Here is a 26,716-nt window from a genome sequence, read left to right as displayed (position 1 = left end):
TCATACAAGTCATCACACTGACCCTGAGCTCCAACAATGTATAACAAGCTATTCCTGTTTCAGCTCCTGTTTTACACTGACCTGATTTCTAACTGGCACTTATCTCTTTTCAGTCCCTAACTCCCCATCTTTCTTCTTTTATGTGACCAATCTGGTTCATCCTGTCTGCCTTGCCAAAGAGAGAGAGGGGGACACCAAAAGTGTGCAGTCAGTGTGGTCCATAAACTGGTTGTTGATTGAGTTGACTGTCCAAAACGACCCTCTGGCCTGGCAGGTACTCCTGATTGGTCAGTCCACCCTCCCACAAAAACTGAGCAAACATTAGTAGCAGATGTGCTGACTAGGTTCTAGGTTAACATTTGGATCCGTTCAGAGTTTTGTGCACACGGTTTAGTCAAAATGAAAAAGACGGAGGTTTTAAATTTATTTCAGCATTAACTATTTTCTGTGTTCTTCAGTTGTTTGAGAGAGCACCATTGTAACAAACGTGCTCTGGGTATAAAGTTTGCCTGAAAACATGGGCAGTGGATTTTTATCTAGAATTGTCTTTTGGAAAAACACTTTGCACAAGTTATGGCTCAAAAATTATTATTTGTTTTTTTACTGTGCTGCAATTGTTTACCAGATTATCTGTGCAATTAATTACTGCACAACTAATTTTTATGGGATATGCTTGTGAAGGTGGAACATGAGGAGAGCAGAAGTACGTTAAAGTTGCACAAAGTGATGAATGGAGGACATGCATATTGTATTGAAGAAAAGAGTAATGAGCATGCTGTTATTTGCAATGACCAGCTCACCTGTGTCAGACCCTTTGATAAACAATATTGTAATGAAAGTGAGAGCATGCACATTGTTCCATATTGTTACATGTTTTAGAAAATGCCGTGAAATAATAGAATTAATAATAATAATAATAATAATAATAATAATAGATTTTATTTGAGGGCGCCTTTCTAAAACCCAAGGTCCCCTTACAAAGAGAAAAAGATATAAATAAAAAGTAGATTAAAATAGATTCTAATAAATTAAGCAAGTGGCAAGTAAAATCTGCATTAAAGCGAGTAAGCCAGACTCTGGGACCCTCCACCATTTGACCCTTAGAACTGAAGAAGCTTCTCGGATGAGAGGTGAAACGTCTTCAAGCAACTCAAAGAAGTCCAGACGCTTTTCTTTCCAAACTCCTTAGAAAACAGAAAGTCTACTCACAGTTAGAAGCTCCTACAGAGTTAAGTTGTTGGTGGATATCAGCGATTTTATGAGTGAAAAAAGATATGAGAGAGTTGCCAAAGTCAGCAGAGTCCCTATGAGAGGGGAAAGAGTCCGGAGGTTTTGTAATTTTACTAAAAGATGAAAAGAGAGAACTGGAGTTACTTTCACTAGACCTGATTAAAACAGAATGCAGATTTGGCTGAAGCAAAGCAGTCCTTATAAAATAAGATATGATCATTATACATTTGTTTGTGTGTGGTAAGTCCAGTTGGCATTCTTTAGCTTTAAGATGGCGCAGGTTTAGAGTAAACCATGGTGCTGAGCGGGAAAATGAGACAGTTCGGTGTTTAAAGGGAGCAAATATTCATATTTATCAGGAAATGAGGAGCTGTGAATAAATGAAAGGTCATAAATGGCAGATGAAAGATCAGCAGGGTTAATATTACTAATTTTCCTAAATGTGATGTCATGGGGAGTACAGGATTTGGAGGCTGTTGTATTTACAGAAAGTTACTGTAATCATTTGTTTATTTCAGTTACAGAAATAAACATATGAGCAATTGTGGTGTATAGTTCAAAATAAATGGGTTTTTTTGTTTTTTTTCAGAAAAACATTGGCTCTTTTTAATAAATGTTTATTTCCCAAGGAATTTCTAAAAGTTCCGAACAGTAGACATTCCAGACAGATTTGGTATTTAACACTAAATCGGAGTTAACGTACTAACTCTCCAAAAAGAGTTAAATTAACACTCTCTGGTGTGGACTCGTATAGACACTTTAACAGTGTTAAAATCAAATCTGACAGTGTTAATTTGGCCATGCTGGATTTGCTGTGCTGTGTTAACAGGGTAACAGGTCACATCCTACAAGAAAGAAACCAGTGATCACAGAAATGAGGTGAACGTCTTAACATTCATATTAGCCAAAAATGTACTAATAAAACTAAGACTGTAGACAGTCACTGATCACCACACCCAGAGTATTTGTCAGTTATATGCAGACCCTTTAAATTTCAGCCTGAAAAAGAACATCACAAAGTCCAGCTTCAAAATAAAACTGAGGACCACCTCCACACCAACAACTCCAGGCAGGTGTGTGTGATATTTAGTTAGTGATGTTCACTAACTAACAAACCCAGACCCAAAGTGGTTCTGCTGTGCTGGCAGATGATCAGACTGCTTCTTCGCTGCTTTGAACAAAAAACACCAGAAGGAGCTACATCCCATCCACCACCAAACATCAACCACATCTTCACAGGTTTTTGACCCAGTGTTTTTCAGTTCAAATTTTTATTAAATATTTCCAGACATTTAGTTTGGTTTTTATGAAATATTTTAGAGCTTTTGTTTTATTTCTTTTGTATGCTTATTTTTGTTATTTGTGGTAATGTTGAATTCAGTTAATTTTGCTGTGTCCTCCCTGTTTCCATGTTAGGTGTCCTGTTGTTTGAATCTGCCTCGTTTGTACCATCTGGTCATAATGTCTTTAGCAGATGCCTTTGGTGACTGCAAATACTTTGGAATTTTATATTCCTTCTAAAAAGATAAATCCATCCATCCATTCTTTTTCACTTATCCAAATCAGGGTCACTGGAGCCTATCACAGCTGCCATAGGGCGAGAGGCAGGGCACCAGTCTGTGTCTCTCTAACACAGAGAGACAGACAACCATTTGCACTCACATCCACACCTATGGACAATTTAGACTCACCAATTAACCTAACCTCACTAACTGCAAGTCTCTACACAGAAAGGCTAGATGGTGGAGTTGTTTGAATTATTTGCATATCAGTGTAGATATCTAGCGTGATTTCGTCCCATTGAGATCTGATCTGCTTTTAAAGTGTTCCTTTAAGTTTTTAAGCTGTATATTTACTACAACTGAAAACCACGGTGACTGGCTTGGCGACTGAAGAATTAATCAAATCAGAAAACTTAGAATTCATCTTGCTGGATCGATCACAGTCACATCAGCAGTAAACAGTACTGACCCAGTTTTTCACAAAGCCCTGCAATAACACTGCCTCCACTTTGACAGATGATGTGGTGTGCTTCAGATCATAAGTCATTTCTCTCCTTCATACTTTTCTCTTCCCATCATTCTGGTAAAATCTTAGATGTTTTCAGAAAAGTATAACCTGCCCCTCTCCTCGAGTCTTCCCAAGTTGGTTACGTGAAAGTTTGAAAACACACAGAGAACAAAACAAAAAAAACCGTCACAATAGTTTAATTTTTGATATTTTATTCCGAGAATCTTGAGCTGTGTGAAAAATGATAATGTATGAGGACATAATTAATTAAAAGCATGAACATAATTTTCAATATCAAACATCAACAACATTTCATCTGCAGTGTGTGTATCCTGACAGTTTTCTTTAGCAACAATAAAAAGATAAAACACAAAAGCGTATTTAAAAAGGCACTTTTTTTTCAGACTGCAAAATACTCATATTTATTTACAGCAGAACAGCTCAGGGTTATAGTTAATTACATTAAGTTAATGTATGTTTAGGCTTAGAAAACAAAGAAAACCTTTTTTCCTTGTTTGGCACATTCTAAAGGAAAGAATTAACTTGAGACAGTTGTTTGACAAACCTGCTGTTATCAGACAAATTTCCTTTCAAATGTTATTTAAATATTTACAGAAATATAAGTGCAGCTGGAAACACAAATCCATCCAGCTTATTAATTGTGTGGCCAAATCAAACATGCGGCGCTACCCGCTGTGTAAACGAAGCAGCTAAAAGTAGCTTTCTTTAATAGTAACATGTTATGCACCAAGAGCAGGTGGAGCTATTTCTCTACTCCGTCCTATTAAACTGCTGCAGAAGAGGAAAGCACAGGACAATGACCTCAGATCTCTCATGGAATAAATACAACAGTAATTTAATATTTTAAACCTATTTCAGGTGACAGGATGACAGTTCATACAGAAAACAAACAAACAAAAACCCACGATTATGTGGAATAAAGAAAAACATTGATGCGCTGCATCTGTTTTCATTCAAATAGAAAAAAAAATCCCAAATGCCCAGTGTTGAAAAGATGGTGTTAGAGGGTATTTGAAAGTATTTTTTATCAAGTACTGTGGACTTTGAGATAAACATTTATACTTTTATTTGTTTACACAGATATATGGGAAGTGATTATGATCAAAGTATTAGAAAAATGGCTGTGGTGACTGAACAGGAAACATTTATTTTGCAGAAATGCAGCAGAAACTACATCCCTCCATCCTGACTTTTAACCATGTGCTAAACGACAGAATTAAAAGCTGTTCTGAACTTTTAAACTGCTGAAAATATCAAAAATAATCCAACATGTCCAAGCTGCTGTGCTCCAAAACTCAATTTGGTTCTCATTAAACAAACACATAAGCAACACACACACCGTACTTCACACAGGTTCACTTTGATCAGCATTGAGTTTCAGTTCCTGGGCTGAGCACTCCTTCTTGTTTGTTTCTGCAGATTGGAAAACAAACCTGTGTTAAAAAGTCATAAATGAGCAGAAATGTAGTGCTGTGAATTTAAGTAGTGGAGTGCACGATGACACATGAGTGTGTTTGAATTATACTTGCTAAAATGGCAGCATAACTACAGCGGGCAAATTCACCCAATTTTATCATGATTACAGACAAAACGCTAAACTGTCTTTATGAATAAATCGTGAAGTTTGCTGTTTAACCATCTTCATCAGCCCCTACAGTGTGTTCCTCCTCTCTTTCCTCAAAATAAGCTTTAGTTCATTTCAGTTTGTTTCATTAATATATTAAAAAATAAAGTGAAATAAGCAAGATTGTAAAAATGACAGTCACACAAAAATATGAGAATGTTCATAAATACATTAAACTTACTTTTTTTATTCTTGAAGTAACGCCTGACAAGAATCCCAACTACAACAGCAACAGCAAGAACAATAGCAACAACAGCTACAATCTTCCATCTAGTGTTTGGTTCTGGAACAGAAGAGAAAACATTTGTGTAACTCAGACTGTGACTGCATTTCAGCGTACACTATATTACTCTATTTGTGTCGGGGGACTCGATCCTTGGGGTGGACCAATTTTTGGCGCAGCGTGTTTTGGGGTTTAAAAAGTCACAGAGACACATGTTTAGAAAAAATGCGTCTCAACTGCTCCGATACTCCTGACACATACGGGATCACTATAGGTTTTCTCTTAGTCAGCAGTCGTCCTTCTCTCCTGGATCGGCTGGAGCTTTCTTTAGGTGCCTTCCCATCCTTGACAAAAGTCCAGCTGGGATAACCACATTTACTCAGGGCCATCTTGATGTGCTGTTCTTCTGCTTCCCTGGCTGCTGTGTCTGTGGGGATGGTGTTCGCTCTGTGTTGTAGCGTCCTGATGACGCCCAGTTTGTGCTCCAGTGGATGATGAGAGTCAAACCTTAGATACTGATCCGTATGTGTAGGTTTACGGCACACATCAGCTTTTAGATGTCCCTCATTACTGATGGAAATCTCACAGTCTAAGAAGGCTAAAATGCCACTTTTCATATCCTCTCTGGTGAATTTGATGTGTCGATCCACCAAGTTAATGTGATCTGTGGTGTTTTAGGGTAGGAAAACAGAGCCCTGTTTTTCACTTCTTCCATGTACAAGTTGGCCACAATGGGTTAAACTGGGGAACACGGGACATCCATGTTTCTGCCTGTAGTACTGACCCTTGTATGTGAAATAAGTGGAATGAAGACAGTTCCAAGAGCAAACACACTTGGACAGTGCTGAGAGTGGGGTCATCCTGTAATCTCTTAATCAGTGGTGCTAGTTTCAGTCATTATGCAAATATACTGTTTATAAGGTTGGGGAAACCTGCAGTGAACTGAGACTGAAGAAGTCATTTGAATGAAACGTTTCTCCCAATGACAACGGTGCGTCCAGATGAACAGAATCAATTTCCTGGGATTTCCTTATCTGGATTATTAAAAATGATCCAACAAGACTCTGGGACAGATTTACTCAACGAAACAAATTATTGTGATGATGCAGTTGCAGAATAAGCTTCTAACCGTGTGCTATTACTCATTTATATACAGTCAGTTTACTTCAGTAAATTGACATTCTGTCATGAGCAGCACAAATTAACAATTCAAAAACAAACAGATCTGATGAGGGAGCTGAGAGAGAGTGATGTAGGTCTGCTAACCAAAATAATAAAGTGTAAGCTCTGGATACTCTGAAAACAGCTAGGTAGTTCAAATCAATGAGAGGAGGCTGAAGGAGAATCAATATCAGGGCTAACTGTAATGATAGAGATCTCTGGTCACTGTGTGTGAGGTCCTGAGGATTGAGGCTCAGATGGAGCTCAGGATTTATCCAGTGAAGAGCTGCAATATTACAAATTATTCCACCTGAAATCTTCACACCTGACCTGTATGATGTGTGGATGAACACCAAACACGACTTAGTTACTGTGTCACATTGGTAAATGTGTGATTGCTCCAGTAAATAGAGAATACAGAAACAGCAGTTCTGTGTTACTGTCGGCTTCCATTACCATGACTGGCCTGTGTTACTTTTGTATGAGATTACTTTGGAAGCAGTCGTTTGTCTAAGCCAACACTGCCACCTACTGACAAAACTCAATATCGCCTTAGCGCCACATCAGGTGAGAGTAAATGAGCTTTTTTGCTTTGTACTGTGATGTCAAACTACTGTCACAACAAAAACAAAAAAGGTGATGTGGTGTGGGGGCCGACCCGCCTTAAAACAACTTACACAAGAACTCTGAAACTTGTTTTTAATGCGTAAAATCCTCAGGGTGCCACACATTCAGTCCTATTAACAACTGAATTAGACAGATATTTAAATTTTGGTTTGTTACAGAGTCAACAGAAAGAAGTCCTGCTGAGAAAAAGATAAATCAGTTCTGCTCTGCTCAGTTTCATGAAAGGTCCTAAAGCAAAGTTTCAACACTGCTCTAACAGCACTGAGTCGGTTACACACTCATTCTTATAAAATCTCCCTCTCTCCTTCAAAATAAACGCTCCTAGAATAAACCTTGACAAACTTTAAAGTTCCATTTTACTCCTGAGATCTGAAAATATAAGGTTAACTTAGGTTTACGTATTGTTTGTTTTTTTCAGAAGCTGAACATGATAAATCTTCTGCAACACTTTACAAGTGTTTTTTAAATAAATAACAGATACATATAATAAACTAAAATCCTAATTCTGACTTGGCAAAAGCTTCCAGTCTCACAGAAGAACATAAACAAACTAAATTATTCTGTCACTTCCAAATAAAGTCGCTACTATAAAGAAATCAGAGAAATGTTTCTGGCCATGGAGTTGGTCATGTCTTGGTATCTTGTTGTGGTGTTACTGGTATTTCAACAGTTTACAGCACATGCTGCTCTGCTTTGTTATCAGACTTTGTTTAGACAACAGCCATGTTTGATGACACGTCTCTTAATTTTTTGTTAACATTTTCTGTCATTTTGTCTTTTATCTCACTCACACTAGTGTGTAATACTCCAAACATTAGGGCCCTAATGTCTGATCCTCATGTGCTTTTGGCATCAACCTAAACTGACGTCACTCTAACTCTATTCCAACCATATGATTGGATCAGCACCACATTACTATCGCTGTCATTGGCCTTTCATGTTGTGTCTAAAAACATGGCTGGAATGAGATCTATTAACTTTATACTGACCATGTTTTATATTGCTGTGAATGAAAGTTTTTGCATGATAAATATTTTTATAATTTTATTGACCAGTTCTAGTTCTCATTTACAAGACCTGCATAAAATAACTGGGTAGTAACACATGTTTTTGGGTCCACCTTCTACACATTGTAGTTCTACACATTGTTAAGGAGACGAGTATTAGGTTGATTGGATTCTCAGTGTGTCGCTCTGCGTTTTGCAAGTTCATGTCAAGTTCTCCTACCACCATTCCTATGTCCTTATGACATGTTTTGGACTTTTTAAACATACAGTCATCTCTGTCAAAATATTGACCAAATATACATTTATCAATAAATAAACAAGGAAATTATTAGTTTAACTAAAAAGATTTAACTTTATTTAGGTTTTTTTTTGTGAAAATATGTATGTGAGCACGATCAATTATTTTACTTTTAGTTAACTAAACTCAACTAACAGCCCAAAATCCACAAAGATCTGTGATCAGCAGCTCCTGATGACAATTTCTACAATTATAAAATCACCTTTTACAACCCATGATGGAGGTGCTAGGTACAAAATACCATTTATGTAAATTTAACATTATTCTTTTCATAACATATAATTCTGTGTCATTATTCATTACTGTAAAGTGGAAAACATTTAGATCCCATACAGACTTCAAATCTTTTGATTGCAAGATAACTTTGCATAATAAAAATAATTTCTAAAGAGTTATCTAATGAATCTACCATTTATTTAAATGTAGTTTTGTAAGGAAGCTGCTGGACAGACATGGACTCAAACCAAAAGCTGAATGTTAAAGATGGATGTAGTGTGGTCGCAAATTTTGAAGCCATCCTGATAACCTTCTCTCACCAACGATGTGGAGATCCAACCTTTTTAGATCCAATTAAAATCAAGACACTCAAAAAGATGCTCTGTAAAAGAGTAGAATTCTTGGAACAGAGTTTAATACTCTGAATCTTTCCGATGGTGAAGACTTTACACAGCAGTACGATTCTCCTATCATCAAAACTCTTGCATGAAAATAAATATGGCGAAAAAGTGCCATCATCAAAGCTAGCTGTGGTCCAAGATGTTTGAGTGTGTGACTTCTTTTTTCGCTGTGCAGTGTACATGCCACTGTATGCCATAACATTTGCACTCCACATATTTGTTTCATTTATTTATGTTTTGATCAATAGGTCATTCATTCATCTCTTAAAACGCCTCCCGAGATCAACTTTCAGATCCAGGATTAACTCATCCTGGTTATATTCATCAGGTTTTCTGTTCTTTAAAACCTCACAAGATTTAAATTAACCAAGTTAGATTTAATCACCTGATATGAATTTATGCTTTTCTGATCCCAGTGTAGAGGAAACATAGCAATACTGAAGACTGCGATCAGCAACTCCAACAACACTGTTTAACCTTTACAAGTTAATCTGTACACCAGACAGGGCTGAGAGCACTGGATAACAGATGGCTGGTCAATCAGTGCATATCTAGTAGCAACTTTTGTTTGTTTGCTTCAACAATAAGATTATTAATATCCAAAGACAGCAACAGAACACCAAGGAACAAATAGGCCACAGAATAACATCGGTATTGTTCTCTGTTTTTTCAAAGAAACTGGGAAAGGACAGAACCAGAAAAAATATTAGTCAGGTGTTTAGAGGAAATTCCACATTTCTCTCTTAAGGTAGGGGCTAATACATGACATTTCAGCTACTTTCAAACTCAAGAACAATGGAGCCAAATTTAAAATTTGGAACCTTTCTGCAGCCCTTACAAGTCACATTAGACTAAGTTACAGTCTCTCTGTCTATATGTTGATGATTTGCTTGTTGAAAGCAGATTCTTTAATGTCTTGATGCATGCTCAATCATACAAGTAAGTAAATCCCCCAAAGTTGATTCTGTTCATCTGGACGTTTTCAGCGGGAGAAACGTTTCATCGCTGATCCAAGTGACTTCTTGAGTCTCAGCTGACTGCAGATTTACCCAGTCATATAAACAGTACATTATACAACAGTACAATGGGCTGGGAGGTCAGTTCCTTGATCAGATTCTTTAATTGATTTTGAATATTATGTGTCACCAAAGATCAGACATAAGAAAAGAAAAAAGCTGGTCAAACTTACGCATAAATTAACCTCCATGAGTTCCATTTTTTTAAATTATGAATTGGTGAAGTCAACACTTTGAGAATCAATAACATGTGCAAATTACTCCCTCCTGACTGAAGTGTTATACCTGTATAAAAGTAATAAGTCAAGGTGCACTAACAGATCTCAAAATATTTGGTTCACATGAAATGGTCTTAACATCGATGCACTGTTTAATGTCAGTTCCTCAAACAGCAATGCTGCAGTCCTGGTTGGTGTTGAGTCAAAGTCTTATTTTATCATGTTTGCACTGAATAAATCTGACCCGGAGTAGGTTTGAGTTTACTGCTGTGACTGCAAACATCAAAAGCTGCTTCAAAGAACTGGAAGATCCCAGCATCACACAGAGAATAGGTACCGCTCTCCCTCTCACGCCCGGTGCGGAGGGGCCTGGGCCCCCTGGCCTTGGGGATTTACTTACCTGGACGATTGAGCATGCAACAAGACACAACAAGATGTTGTTTATTATATAAATTATGGTCCTAATAGAATAAAAAAGGATGATAAAGCAGTGCAAGCCTACTTTGTGACTAAAAAGTCAGTTCAGTCGAGTCGTTTTAACGGATTATCCTTCACTCACCAAATCTACAGGAAACAGCCCTTCAGCTCACTTACTCTCTGACCTCAGTAAACACTTGTTCATCTTTAATACACAGTATATGGCTGGGAGGCCTGTTTCTTTGTTGGTTTTATTGTTTAATTTATTAACATCAATATAGAAAGACTTCTCAGACTTCTCTCTCTTATATGTTATTTTAAATTTGCTGCTATTTTTATATCATTAAGTCTTCTGTGGGTTGCAGCAACAATTAGGCACTTCGTATGTTGGGCTACTCCCATCTCTGGATTTAGGGACCACAACAGGACATAATGACACCTGCAAGAAGTCTTATATACAAACAAAATCATTTATGAGTTGAATTCAGACTAAAGTTGCTTTTTGCTTCAGTTTCAGTGACTCTGACATTTTCCACATATTTGATGTCTTTATGAGTTCATTATTTAATCTTTTGTTTCCTTGAAGACATCACTCTTTACATTCAATCTGAGAATATTATTTACGTTTTTCAAAAGCAATAAGAATCGTTTAATGATTAAAATGCCACTCACCATAAATATGTACATGGATTTCCTTTTGTGTCTGATGTTTGATTTCCTCCTGTGTGGCGACACAGCGATAGTGGCCATTTTTTTTCACAGTAGCTTTGAGGGTGATGTGGACGTGATCTCCTTGTTTAGAGACCTGTGGCTCCTCAGAATGAATGATTTGATTGTTACTGTCCCGCCACTCCACTGTAGGCTTGGGATTAGCATTCTTAACATCACACTGAAGCAGCACCACGCCATTTATTTGATCATGACTTGTGACATAAGGCTCTGCTGCTCCTGTGAACACATAACAGACAGATTATGTAAGAACAATGGCAGTTAATTGGTTATTTTTTCCTGTTCAGCTACTCTAAGTGCAGATGTGGGTTATAATGTGTTTGAGAAGAAAAAGCGGAGTACTGCGTTAACTTTTCTAACATCACAGCTCTGATGTTTGAGGACAAATTTAGTTTTTACTCTAAACAATATTTTTGACTCACATAAAGAAATTTTTACACAGAAAACGTTTGGACGTCCCAGAGTTTGTCTAAGAGTTATATAAAAGATAAAAAAAAAAAAATTCAGGCATTTAATAATGTAATAACTGTGGAGGTTACAAAAAATATCATCAACAAAAGCTCTCCAAAATAAAAATACATTTGAATCCAAATTTCTCCACATAATTTAAATGATTAATTACACTGAGAGGGATGCGATACAGTTTGAGCATAATCTCATCAGGTAGTTTCTACTGGACTGAACAGCTACGTCTAACGAACACGGTGCCCGGATCAATGACAGATATTTGGTTACTGAACTAATAATTAATTAGATAATGTAGCAAAAACTCACACCAAATATTTACATATACATTTTTTTACAAATACAATTAAAACAGTTTTATTTCTATGAACTGTTTATAAAAAATAATCAGTAAATGCTTTGCAGGGTTCTAAGCAAAAGACAGTAAAGTTGTTGATGGATCAGTCTTTAACTGTGCCTCACCACAAACGGAACTCACCTGGGTTGTTTCGGACCTTTAATACGGGCCCTGAAAGGAAAAAAGAAACACACATGTTAGAGGTGACTGTGGTCTCATCAATTTGGCAGTCAGATAAAACTGATGAAAATAAACTCAGAAGTGTTACCCTGCTATATTAGACATGTTTTTATAATCCCAAAAGAAGGCACAGTCACAGATTTAAAAAAAGAAATCCTTAAACATTTAAACTGGAGGCTGGTTTATGCTGGTGGATGGCTGATAATCACACAGTGAGTCACACTTTGAACAGCTGTGTGTCTGAAATATAAGGAGAAATTAATATTTATTCAGTGTTTAAAGTTGCATTCGCAGAGATTTTCTTTTCTTTCTTTTTTTTTTTTTGGAGACTCCTCAAATTTTTTGATAACTTGACATATGCAGGACCAGCATGCACATAGGAGGTTAAGTTCCAAAAGCATCTCATAGCTGCTATTCCTAACCTGTTTTTCAAGGAAAGGTGGGGAATTGACACGGAGTTAGGAAAAGAGAAGAGGCGTGTGCTGGCAATGGGAACGACCTTGCATTAATCTGTCCTTAATGATGAAGCACAATTTGTCCTAACTCTGATGTTTGGTCATATAAGCAAGAAAAAAATATCCCTTCATTACAAGGATTAGAATTTTAAAGAAGGAACATTTAGGGTCAGATTTACAAACATCTGCAGCAGCACAAAATCTTATTTTGAAGTTAAAGAGCTGCTGGATTTACTGAAGAGGCACGATGTCAGTTTTGTAATTGTTGTGAACAGATGTGGTTTTGTGGCCTTACAGCATATGTATTTGTAAGATTTTACTTTTAGGAAGAAAATATTTAAACAAATCACAAAATGTGAATGATAAAGTCTGCAGCACACAATTTACTTTGCAAATTGCACAAAATCACGTCTTCTGCCTGTTGTGTTTTCTTTTTGGGAGACGTTATGAGATCAGATGGTGCAGTACCAAAACTCTGTCCTAAAACTCTTCATTCAGTCATGCTGGGTGAAGGCGACCCCACTTCAATAATACAGGGATTTTCCACAAACAGAGCAGAAATGAACTGAATTGAGATGCTGATTTCTCTCTGCTGAATCTTTGTAAATAAATTATAAGTGAACTGCAACTGCATCAGGAGAACTGCAGGTACACGTTTCAGGAAGTCCAGGAAGATTTGAGAAACATGTTTAAGTTGAACATAGGTGCTGAGAACCAATGTTGTTTTGTATTGTTTTATTTGATCAATATTTTTCAGTAACAGTTTGATTAGATTTAGGAAACAGAATTAGTCACTTATATTTATATTATATATTATATTATATTTAGTTTTAGGAAATCTTTTACTTTCACAAATGTGAAAAACCTGTTTAAATAAGTTATCAGTAGTTTTAGGATAATTAGGAAAATTAGGATAAAGCAAAAGTTAATTCAAAACACCAAAATGGGGACAGTGAAACAGTCAGCTTGAGATACCATAACAGGACATCATTAACCAGTTAGTGATGTCATGGTGACTATGTCCAGCTTTTTCTATACAGTGTATGTTTGGGGTTTAGCCGGACTCTGTTCCAGGAAGCATGTTCAACAAAATCTGAGCTGATTATCTCAGGTTGCTGTACTAGAAACTCATGTGAGCATCAGACTGGATCATAGCTTCTACATCCACAGGTCCACTGAGGTCTGTGTGATGTAAAGTTCCTCACAGAGTTGAGACGTCACAGAGATTTTATTCTGTTTAGTGACGACTCTGTGAGCGTCAGATTTCTGATAAGTAGACAGGAGCAGGACCAGCATGCAGATGGGACGGTCTCAGTTTTGTCCACCAAATATTGCAAATATCACTACAGATGTGCTGTAGGGGTGAGACCCTGATGTGCATGCTGACTGTTTCATCTGTAAATAATCAGCTGATTTATAACAGCACTCACCAACAACAAGCTCAATCCTGAATGTTTTTCCACTGGTTGGAAATGAACAGGTGTAGTTTCCTCCGTCCTCCAGTTGAACATTATTTATTTTTATGGAGGCGTTGCCGTTCTTCAGATCATCTTTAAAATGTGAGACTCGACCTGGGAGGGCAGGACTATAATCCGCCCCAGTATCATGGATATACACCTGCTTTTCAGTTCTTTCCTTCGTCCACTCAAACCGCACATACTCAATGTTCTCATTGGTGCCGAGGGAACAGGGTAAAATGGCATCAGCACCGTCTTTCACAATCACAGGTCCCCCTGAAAGACAAAACATGAATTAAACAGTGAGTTCACTCTTCAGTTTAGTTCCTCTTCACATTTTTCTGTGGTCCACGCCCCACTGCACAGTTTGAATGACAGGTTTAAATGGAGGGTGAAGAAGCTGAAGAGTTTGATTATATTTCTAATATAAATTTGATAAATAGTATTTTGTGTTTTATAGTTATTTTGGCCTCTGGTATTGGTTTCTGATTTTACTATTTGTGCCTTTCAGTTTATTACTTCCTCTTTGTATTTCTTTTCTCTGCACTCAGTCCTGTTTTGTGTTTGTGTCTTTTTTCCATGTTTGTCTTTCTGTGGACATTTCATATGTTTGAGTTCTTGTCTCTGTGTTAGTGATTTCCTGTTTTATTTCAGTGATCCTTGTCCAGCGTGTTTAGTGTTCAGTTTTACTTTCCTCAGTTTTATTTTCCATAATGAGTTTCAGTTGTGTTGCCAGGTGTGTCTACTGTCTCTAATTACCTGCTGTGGGTTTACAGGTCCTGTCTATCCTCAGCCTTTTTCCACATCAAACACGCTGTGGGTAGTTTGTTTGTTTTAAGTTTGAGACCTGCCAATGAGTCTGGATTTGGTGTCATAGCTCTTCCTGAAATACCACATGTATTTATTTATTCAGTGTTTATAGCTGCATTCACAGAGATTTTATTTATTAACATCAATATAGAAAGACTGCTCAGACTTCTCTCTCTTATATGTTATTTTAAATTTGCTGCTATGTTTGTATCATTAAGTCTTCTGTGGGTTGCAGCAACAATTAGGCACTTCGTATGTTGGGCTACTCCCATCTCTGGATTCAGGGACCACAACAGGACATAATGACACCTGTAAGAAGTCTTATATACAAACAAAATCATTTATGAGTTGAATTCAGACTAAAGTTGCTTTTTGCTTCAGTTTCAGTGACTCTGACATTTTCCACATATTTGATGTCTTTATGAGTTCATTATTTAATCTTTTGTTTCCTTGAAGACATCACTCTTTACATTCAATCTGAGAATATTATTTACGTTTTTCAAAATCAATAAGAATCGTTTAATGATTAAAATGCCACTCACCATAAATATGTACATGGATTTCCTTTTGTGCCTGATGGTGGATTTTCTCCTGTGTGGCGACACAGCGATAGCGGCCATTTTTTTCCACAGTAGCTTTGAGGGTGATGTAGAAGCGACCTCCTTGTTTAGAGACCTGTGGCTCCTCAGAATGAATGATTTGATTGTTACTGTCCCGCCACTCCACTGTAGGCTTGGGATTAGCATTCTTAACATCACACTGAAGCAGCACCCCGCCATTTATTTGATCATGACTTGTGACATAAGGCTCTGCTGCTCCTGTGAACACATAACAGACAGATTATGTAAGAACAATGGCAGTTAATTGGTTATTTTTTCCTGTTCAGCTACTCTAAGTGCAGATGTGGGTTATAATGTGTTTGAGAAGAAAAAGCGGAGTACTGCGTTAACTTTTCTAACATCACAGCTCTGATGTTTGATGACAAATTTAGTTTTTACTCTAAACAATATTTTTGACTCACATAAAGAAATTTTTACACAGAAAACGTTTGGACGTCCCAGAGTTTGTCTAAGAGTTATATAAAAGATAAAAAAAAAAAAATTCTGGCATTTAATAATGTAATAACTGTGGAGGTTACAAAAAATATCATCAACAAAAGCTCTCCAAAATAAAAATACATTTGAATCCAAATTTCTCCACATAATTTAAATGATTAATTACACTGAGAGGGATGCGATACAGTTTGAGCATAATCTCATCAGGTAGTTTCTACTGGACTGAACAGCTACGTCTAACGAACACGGTGCCCGGATCAATAACAGATTTTTGGTTACTGAACTAATAATTAATTAGATAATGTAGCAAAAAACAAAACAAAACAAAACCCCACACCAAATATTTACATATACATTTACAAATACAATTAAAACAGTTTTATTTCCCTGAACTGTTTATAAAAAATAATGAGTAAATGCTTTGCAGGGTTCTAAGCAAAAGACAGTAAAGTTGTTGATCGATCAATCTTTAACTGTGCCTCACCACAAACGGAACTCACCTGGGTCGTTTCGGACCTTTAACCTTTTGAAACGCAGAGGTTGTATGCGACCCAAGTTTACATGTAAAAACTAATAAATTATCATACTGCATATTTTAATAATGACCGGAAACACCGATGCAGACATTTATACGTCATTTGAAAGCTGGGACGTTCGTTTTTCAGCAGATTTGTGAATATTAGTGAAGGATTTACGACATAAAAACAGTAACGTCTTCATTTACGGCAGTAAATCGTTATTAACCTTACTGCTAGCCTGTCGCATCACCGATAAAAGCCGTTTATTGGAAAGATAAACATATTTAAAAGACAAACATGATCTCGATTTAAAGAACAAAACTCCGCAAATTAACTTCAGCTCGTTTGAGTTTAGCCGGGAGTAGAAAAATAACCTGAAAAAACGTGACTTTATTCGCTCGCAAAGTTTTATCGGTGCTACACAAACTTCTAAAGCTGCGACATTAAAACCAATTTTTAAGTACTGATAAATATTTTATCAATCAAGTCCGGTATCTCTGAAATCTCTAAACGCCCACGAGCGGAGTTAACCAATCGGTATCTTTCTCCGACGTTCTGAAGACGATTAATCCGATCAGCCAATCAGAAACGTGAAGTTTCACACTAGCTATAAGCGCCTTTGATTGACAGCTACCAGGGCTGGACTGGGACAAAAAATCGGCCCGGGCATTTTGACTAGAGACCGGCCCACCAGGTATTATGGTAAAACCATAAAGCCTTTGAATGAAAACAACGTCGTTGTGACAGTGATGTACACTGTCTTGTTGGTATATATGTATCAATCTAGAACTTAACTTAAACCTACACCATCCTCCCTATTCTGGTATTCTAAACAGTACTTAGCCGAAACCCAAAGACTGCTTAGTTTACCTCCTGAACTTTCTACAACACATGGTGGAAACCTGAAATTAAGACAGAGAAGACTAGAGGTGAGACATGATCATTACTGAATATTAAAAATAATAAATGACAGATTTAGTGATATTTTCATAAACTATTTATTTACCACATCAATAAACAGCATGGCAGGGCAAAATATTTTTTTCTAACATGGCAACCTTTAAAAAGTGAAAGGAGACAGAAAGAGGTGAGAAAGAATAAAACTTCCTCACTCAAAACTTACCATCAAAACTTAATTTTGATGGTATTTTACACACAGTACTGGTACAGTATCTAGAAAATGTGGGAAAATACTGGCATCATATACAGTACTGACTTCTGAAGAAATTATGTTGGGACCCTGAAAAAAATTACTATGTACAATAATGGATTTCTATACATTTGACATCAGATGAAAACTTTGGTTGTATGATTCAGATAATTATTTGTTAAAAGCTAGAAATTTTAAATGAGAATAAGAAAGAAACGTATTTTTTGTTCCCCCCTTTCCCTGTTAATGCCCTACCTGCCCCCCTGGCATAACTTTGCTAGACCCGCCCCTGCATAGTTACCAGCTGTCAGCTACTTAGAAAAGGATCCTGGTGTTATTTGTCTCTCAGAAACAGTTCATAACTTCCCTTCAACCCTTCATCCCTCCAGCAAACATCAGCTGATACTAGAAATTAATATTAAATAAATTCTAACAACAGCTCATCAAGTTTAAAGGTGCTTCTGTTGTTTAGCGCGACCTCCGCTAGTTTGCTCTTTCTGACGCAGAGAGAAAAGCCGATCAGCTGATCATTGATCAGCTGATCAGGACAAATCGCGTTGCTTTTCACCTCAACTTTAAAGTTCGACCTCCTCGGCTGTAACTGGTCCTGCCCAGAGTCGATCATGACCAACTGGCCAATACACCACTATTCATTTATACCGTTGAAAAAATAAAAGAAATAAAACCCCATCGGCCCATAAAAACGAAAAATCACGAGCGGCCCACCGGGCAAATGCCCGGTATGCCCGATGGCCAGTCCAGCTATGACAGCTACTGTCATATAATAGAAATTAACCGCAGTGAAACCACTGTCAGTTTGAAGCCAGGAAAATCACCTGTCTGACCATATATGGAATTTAATGTAGTTAGCCTCGGTATCACAATGGAAAGAAAAGAAATCAAATAAAACTTTTATCTGTCGAAAAAGAACCGATTAAATTATAAAAAATGTGTAAATCTTTATTTTAATTATTCAACGCACCATTTTGTACTTGAATTTAGCATTTAGGAACATTTGAAATGCAAAAAGAAATGGAATGAATCCTCATTATTTGTTAACTTTGGAGAGATTTTTATGGAGTTTTGAGCAATTGGTTAGAGAAGCTCTGCTTTGCACTTTGAACTAAACTCTAATATCTTAGAGCTAATTCTATATATCAAAATGAAACTTGGCACATTTATTGTAGACAAAATGAAGATGATATCCAGTAAATTTCAGCCTTGTAGCCCTTATAATGACTGATTAACTGCCTTTAACATATGAAGGAAAAGCTTAAAAACATCAAGGCTTTAGTCATGTCCTGCATAGTCTTCAAACAGATGATCTGTGTTAGAGCTAAAGGTAAAACTAACAGACTACATGAAATATCACAGATTTTATTTCACAGTGATCAAACAGGCAGGTATCAGATATTTATGGTTTGGAAATTATTACAAAGTTGAGTCTGGTAGTTACAGACATGCAGAAGTGCACATGACTGTGAGAGGCTCTAACAAGTTAATACGGGCTCTGAAAGGAGAAAGAAACACACATGTTAGAGGTGACTGTGGTCTCATCAATTTGGCAGTCAGATAAAACTGATGAAAATAAACTCAGAAGTGTTACCCTGCTATATTAGACATGTTTTTATTATCCCAAAAGAAGGCACAGTCACAGATTTAAAAAAAGAAATCCTTAAACATTTAAACTGGAGGCTGGTTTATGCTGGTGGATGGCTGATAATCACACAGTGAGTCACACTTTGAACAGCTGTGTGTCTGAAATATAAGGAGAAATTAATGTTTATTCAGTGTTTAAAGTTGCATTTGCAGAGATTTTCTTTTCTTTTTTTTTCTTTTTCTTTTTTTTGGAGACTCCTCAAATTTTTTGATAACTTGACATATGCAGGACCAGCATGCACATAGGAGGTTAAGTTCCAAAAGCACCTCATAGCTGCTATTCCTAACCTGTTTTTCAAGGAAAGGTGGGGAATTGACACGGAGTTAGGAAAAGAGAAGAGGCGTGTGCTGACAGTGGGAACAACCTTGCATTAATCTGTCCTTAATGATGAAGCACAATTTGTCCTAACTCTGATGTTTGGTCATATAAGCAAGAAAAAAATATCCCTTCATTACAAGGATTAGAATTTTAAAGAAGGAACATTTAGGGTCAGATTTACAAACATCTGCAGCAGCACAAAATCTTATTTTGAAGTTAAAGAGCTGCTGGATTTACTGAAGAGGCACGATGTCAGTTTTGTAATTGTTGTGAACAGATGTGGTTTTGTGGCCTTACAGCATATGTATTTGTAAGATTTTACTTTTTAGGAAGAAAATATTTAAACAAATCACACAAATGTGAATGATAAAGTCTGCAGCACACAATTTACTTTGCAAATTGCACAAAATCATGTCTTCTGCCTGTTGTGTTTTCTTTTTGGGGGAGACGTTATGAGATCAGATGGTGCAGTACCAAAACTCTGTCCTAAAACTCTTCATTCAGTCATGCTGGGTGAAGGTGACCCCCACTTCAATAATACAGGGATTTTCCACAAACAGAGCAGAAATGAACTGAATTGAGATGCTGATTTCTCTCTGCTGAATCTTTGTAAATAAATTATAAGTGAACTGCAACTGCATCAGGAGAACTGCAGGTACACGTTTCAGGAAGTCCAGGAAGATTTGAGAAACATGTTTAAGTTGAACATAGGTGCTGAGAACCAATGTTGTTTTGTATTGTTTTATTTGATCAATATTTTTCAGTAACAGTTTGATTAGATTTAGGCAACAGAATTAGTCACTTATATTTATATTATATTATATTTAGTTTTAGGAAATCTTTTACTTTCACAAATGTGAAAAACCTGTTTAAATAAGTTATCAGTAGTTTTAGGATAATTAGGAAAATTAGGATAAAGCAAAAGTTAATTCAAAACACCAAAATGGGGACAGTGAAACAGTCAGCTTGAGATACCATAACAGGACATCATTAACCAGTTAGTGATGTCATGGTGACTATGTCCAGCTTTTCTATACAGTGTATGTTTGGGGTTTAGCCGGACTCTGTTCCAGGAAGCATGTTCAACAAAATCTGAGCTGATTATCTCAGGTTGCTGTACTAGAAACTCATGTGAGCATCAGACTGGATCATAGCTTCTACATCCACAGGTCCACTGAGGTCTGTGTGATGTAAAGTTCCTCACAGAGTTGAGACGTCACAGAGATTTTATTCTGTTTAGTGACGACTCTGTGAGCGCGTCAGATTTCTGATAAGTAGACAGGAGCAGGACCAGCATGCAGATGGGACGGTCTCAGTTTTGTCCACCAAATATTGCAAATATCACTACAGATGTGCTGTAGGGGTGAGACCCTGATGTGCATGCTGACTGTTTCATCTGTAAATAATCAGCTGATTTATAACAGCACTCACCAACAACAAGCTCAATCCTGAATGTTTTTCCACTGGTTGGAAATGAACAGGTGTAGATTCCTTCATCCTCCAGTTGAGCATTTTTTATTTTTATGGAGGCGTTGCCGTGCTGCAGATCATCTCGAAAATGTGAGACTCGATCTGGGAGGGCAGGACTATAACACACCCCAGAATCACAGGTAAACACCTCCTCTTTAGTTCCTTCCTTCATCCACTCAAACCGCACATACTCAATGTTCTCATTAGTGCCGAGGGAACAGGGTAAAATGGCATCATCACCTTCTTTCACAAACACAGATGTCCCTGAAAGACAAAACATGAATTAAACAGTGAGTTCACTCTTCAGTTTAGTTCCTCTTCACATTTTTCTGTGGTCCACGCCCCACAGCACAGTTTGAATGACAGGTTTAAATGGAGGGTGAAGAAGCTGAAGAGTTTGATTATATTTCTAATATAAGTTTGATAAATAGTATTTTGTGTTTTATAGTTATTTTGGCCTCTGGTATTGGTTTCTGATTTTACTATTTGTGCCTTTAATCCTAATTAGTTATTGATGACTTTCAGTTTATTACTTCCTCTTTGTATTTCTTTTCTCTGCACTCAGTCCTGTTTTGTGTTTGTGTCTTTTTTCCATGTTTGTCTTTCTGTGAACATTTCATATGTTTGAGTTCTTGTCTCTGTGTTAGTGATTTCCTGTTTTATTTCAGTGATCCTTGTCCAGCGTGTTTAGTGTTCAGTTTTACTTTCCTCAGTTTTATTTTCCATAATGAGTTTCAGTTGTGTTGCCAGGTGTGTCTACTGTCTCTAATCACCTGCTGTGGGTTTATAGGTCCTGTCTATCCTCAGCCTTTTTCACATCAAACACACTGTGGGTAGTTTGTTTGTTTTAAGTTTGAGACCTGCCAATGAGTCTGGATTTGGGGTCCTAGCTCTTCCTGGAATAGTAATATTATAGTCACACAGTCTGAAAACCCTTTAAACAGCTGTGTGTCTGATATATGGAGAGACGTAAACATGTATTTATTTATTCAGTGTTTATAGCTGCATCACAGAGATTTATTTTGTTTAGTGTAGACTCTCTGGGCATCTCAGCTCTTTGATAAGGAGACAGGTGCAGGTCCAACATGCACATGGGGAGATCTCAGGTTTGTTCACCATATAGAACTTATTCTATTATATATATTATTTTATTCTATTATATAAAGTATTTTATTCTAATTTGTATAGCATGTTATTCTATCTTATCTTATTCTACTAATTTTTTTTTTCTGTTTCTTAATTTTTACTGCTCTTAACTTGTACTTTCTGCCGTGACCAAAAAATTTCCCACGTGTGGGACTAATATCAGTTTATCTTATTTTCTCTTACCTTATCTTATCAAGTTTGTTTTAGAGAAGATGAACTCAGAGGCTGCACCAAGGCCCGTTCTGAGATAAACAAGGATCATTGTGAACTGTGAATCATGCTAAACTGTTCCAGTAGTGCCCAAGAATAAAATATGGAGCTAGAAATTAGTATAATAGCTCACCTTTACTGTATTTATTACATTTATGTTTTCAGAAGTCAGTCAGTCTCTGAATTGGTCATGATCAACTCTGGGCTGGACCAATTACAGCCGAGGGGGTCAGATGCACCCTCCCCCTTTGCTTGCGCAACGGCTCTGAAAGCAATCTTATCACAGTTATCTGCTTTAATCAGCACATTTGAGAGTTATACCAGAAAGCCAAGTACTTTTGTTTTGAGGCTCTTTTTCTACAGGAGCAACAGTATCCAGAGTCATACGCAGTAAGGAGGTAATATTATTAAATAGATAATCAACCTCTGTTGGAGTAGCTGCTCTGAAGATGACAACAGTGGGAGAATTATATTCTTAAACTCAGTTACAGCACTTTCAGAAAGACATCTGCTGTGATGAAGTCTACTCCCCACTGCTGTGTAATCTATTATTTTAAATTTAAATGTTATTATGAAATGATCAGACAAGAGAGGGTTTTCAGGAAACACTGTTAGATGTTCAGTTTCTATGCCATATGTTAAAACGAGAACATATGTGTGGAATTACACAACGTCAATAAAATAAAGTCACTTGCAGACAGTAAACGCAACAACAACCAGCAGCTAAGTGCACCAAGAAGCCAGAACACAGTCGAACGTCTCTGCTTAGCAAACCCTGCAGCAGCCCTGCTCCAGAAGCTGACAGTTTGGAGGCGGAACACAACGGAATAAGGCACTCATATGATTGGTCACTTTCAAAGCAGCCACGCCACAGCCTCTGTGATTGACAAGCCCAGTTACTGCGTTAAACCAATGACTGTAGAAAACAGTCATTGCGTTAAACCAGGGTACATGATGGCAGTAACATCAGTATGGGCTCAAATTGTGGTCATAAATATTTTGTACTTGTAAATCAGGATTTGTATGTATAAAAAGAATTTGTGTGTGTGTAAAAAAGATTTGTATGTGTAATGTATAACAATTCAAATGAATGTGTCAACAAATCATAGTAAATTTGTTTTTATATATAGTATCTACAATTTGAACACTTTTAACAACAATTTCTATAATTGTATGTATTTCATGATTTATTATATCATTAATGACTGGATACATACTGTTTAATGATGAAATCACATTCACCTTAAAAACTGCTTTTAGTTTGAAATCCGATCTCAGTTTCTCTTACCGTAATACCCAGTATACACGCGTAACGCAGGACGCACTATGTCCTACGCGTAACGCAGGACATAGAGTGAGAAGCGGGTTTGATCACTGTAGCAGATCAATAAAATGAAAGTATCCTCTTGATTATTTCTGATACTCGTTGGTTCATTTGGAGATGTCTTTAGATGTGACGTTGGTGTCAGCGGTTTGTGTGCTGCTTCCTGAAAACCCACAAAAAGCCCTTAGATTCGTCAGTTTTTAAGATTTCTTCATCATTAAAGTAATCCAGTAATAGTCACCAGTACAAGTGTTGACAGTTAATTCAGCAAGCGTTCATTTTCCAAACTGTGAACACAGAGTTTGTGTCCCTGATGTTTTCCCCCATCTCCTGGCTTACAGCGCTGATGTATGGACTCAAATTGTGGTCATAAATGTGGTCATAAATATTTTGTACTTGTAAATCAGGATTTGTATGTGTAAAAAGAATTTGTGTGTGCGTAAAAAAGATTTGTGTGTGAAACTCTTGTTAAGGTTCAAAATGTTGAGGAGGAATTCAAAATAACCACCACTGATCCGGGCGTGTGCAATTAGACGGCATTTTAATGAATACACATGTGTGAGTCCAACACAGATTCAGTGTTGAACTGCCTCACAATAGTCAGACAAAGGCTTTATAGGGTTTCTGTTGTCAGGCAGACTCAATACAGCATACGTCAGCCTAAACCACAACCGTTCAGTTAACTTTGAACACAGTTTTTAAAAAGAACATTGTCTTCGGCTCGGTGCTTCCCCTCAGCTCGTCTTCGCTGTCGCTTATCTCTGGGACATCTGGTGTACTTCCTGGAACAGACTAACACATACGCACCCCAACTTTGCAGTCGCAAGCAAAACATAATTAAACTCTTACCTATATAGATGCGTCTACCTAATATGTGTGCATGTGTCAGCTTCTGCTGCCCTCTGGTTCACCCTTCACTTCATCAGCTACACCTTGTAACCTTTCCACTAGACAGAAGGCCAACACAACTGAAACTCTGTGTATGTGTCTCTCTGAACCTTAGTTGACCTCAACTTAGGCAACCAGGCTAAGGCCATCCTGTGTGTAATGATCTTGACTTATATGTAAAATGTATAAAACAAATGTTTCAATCTAATACAACTACTTAAAGCTTAATCAAAGCTTAATCAAAGATAAATGCATAATAAAACACCCTGCTCTTAACTTGGACTCGGACTCTGCTTTCAGTTTCACTTTTGCAAAGCCTGCAACTTCAAAAGCCTATAACTTCCTGTCTCATTTTGGAGTTACTCTACGTGGGGCCTTTTCTTTCACCATGCAGTCTGCATACAAACATTTAAGATTATAAATTCAACTCAACAGCTTAAAGTGGTTATAACTGCACCTGTAATAAAGACTGATATGATACCAATATATTTGAACATCTGAATGCATCTGAATGCAACATCACTATTAATAATGAAATGGTAATGATGATTATTATAAAAATAGCAGCAAATAATAGCAGTAAAATATTTCTCTTCTTGACACTCTGCAAGTTACAAGTACGAATTTTGACCCTATTTTTCTTCCTTTCATCTGATTGGTCAATGTCATGTCAATCACAAATGTAACAATCCAATCAGAGAACAGATGGGTTTGGCTGTTGGAGGAGCTTTTTGAACTGCAGGTCCTTGAAGGAATAAATGCCCTTTACATGCCAACCCAGCGTTTTCCTTCATCACCACGAAGGAAAACAGTCTGTGGTCGTCCGAGTTTGGTGATTTTTGTGTCACAGGTCTACGTGCTTAATACAGGGACTTCCACAGCCTTTTCAACAGCGCTGCTGTTGAATCAATTTTTAATTGATTGCTATAAATCAATAGCACTATCTTACTTAATAAGTAATTTATTATTGTGCTCGTCTTATTACCAACATGTTTACCGTCAGAGCCGTACCTGGGATTGTTTTTCAGTGTGTTGACCAGAAACTCGTGAACGTCAATGCCTGTGGAGTCAGTATATTCCTGACTGGAGTCTATTAAAAAAAACAAATTCTGGATCCTTTGCTTTTAGTTAGTGTAGCCGGATGGGCTACTTGCCCTTTTTCTCTCTTTCTCGCTTGCTCTACCACCCTCGCTCTTTCCGCTGCTCTTTCTCTCTCTCCTGCGCTCGCTCTTGCTCCGCAATTACGTTAATTAGGAACCCACCTGTATATTGATTACAGGGTGGTGTTTACCTGTATAAAGGGAAGCCGGTTTTTCTTGTTGGATCATCGCTTCTGGTGCGACACAGCAGTAAATGCTGGCCTATTGGTTAATTTACCAATGCGATCGGATCGTGTGACTGCTACAGGTAGGCCTCCTTTCTGCGGCCCGCTACAGCGCGGCTGTTTCTCTTTTCTTTACTCCAGCCGTGGTGGAGAGACGCGTGAGTTGCATCCACCGTGCAGTACAGCGCCTCCAGTCTTGGGGTAAGCCGCTTATATTATAGCTGCTAGTATTTGTCAATTAAAGAAGATTAAGGTTAGCTTTGCCTTTTTTTGTGTGTTTGTAGGGTTTGATTGCTGCCACACCCTCAGGGACCAACTGACTGATTTTAAGCAAAGAGTCGAGAAGCCTGCCTAGCTGCTGTCTTGTCTTGCCTTGTTTTATATTGTGTTCCAATCTGTTGGTTGTCCAGTTTTGTTCCTGCTGCTTGCCTCGCCTCGCCTCGGCCCTGGGGGCTTTGGGTGTCCCGCTAAGCCCCTTTTTGGACTAATCGTTTCACTCCAGCTTTCGCGGCTGGTCGGGGCGATCCTCAGCTGCATATTGGGCCGGTGTTACAAAACTGGTACTGCCTCTCCCTTTTCTCCCAGTTGTGGGGAGCGGTGCGAGACTGCGTGGGGCTACGGACAATTGGAACCAGCACCAGCTGTGGGCTGGCTCGCAGAGTACGAGTATTTTCAATCTGTGCTCTGTAGTGTGGGTGTGTTTTATTGCGGATCTGTTTTTCTTTTAATTTATTCTTTTTTTCTTTTTTTT

The 26,716-nt window shown here is 37.5% G+C and overlaps 1 protein-coding gene across 2 annotated transcripts in view; it reads right to left on the bottom strand.

Annotated features, from left to right (window-relative positions):
- Positions 1-3,435: 3,435 nt before the first annotated feature.
- The window catches only part of LOC116314355 (CD276 antigen-like), a 43,461-nt gene continuing 20,180 nt past the window's right edge, over positions 3,436-26,716 (bottom strand). The window contains exons 2-8 of one of the 2 annotated variants that reach the window (XM_039612574.1): positions 21,035-21,337; positions 15,445-15,720; positions 14,066-14,368; positions 12,142-12,171; positions 11,142-11,417; positions 5,067-5,168; positions 3,436-4,674 (exon numbers count right to left, since the gene is read on the bottom strand). In XM_039612574.1, the coding sequence (XP_039468508.1) occupies positions 4,607-4,674; positions 5,067-5,168; positions 11,142-11,417; positions 12,142-12,171; positions 14,066-14,368; positions 15,445-15,720; positions 21,035-21,337 (1,358 nt within the window). In that variant the 3' untranslated portion in view covers positions 3,436-4,606. The remainder of the gene's footprint in view (positions 4,675-5,066; positions 5,169-11,141; positions 11,418-12,141; positions 12,172-14,065; positions 14,369-15,444; positions 15,721-21,034; positions 21,338-26,716) is intronic. The other variant, XM_039612575.1, reaches the window with a different exon arrangement.

Source organism: Oreochromis aureus, linkage group 5 (genome assembly GCF_013358895.1).
Source record: "Oreochromis aureus strain Israel breed Guangdong linkage group 5, ZZ_aureus, whole genome shotgun sequence".
Classification (NCBI taxonomy): Eukaryota; Metazoa; Chordata; class Actinopteri; order Cichliformes; family Cichlidae; genus Oreochromis; species Oreochromis aureus.
The sequence above is the reverse complement of the archived record's forward strand: the minus strand, read 5'-3'. Positions and strand labels throughout refer to the sequence as shown.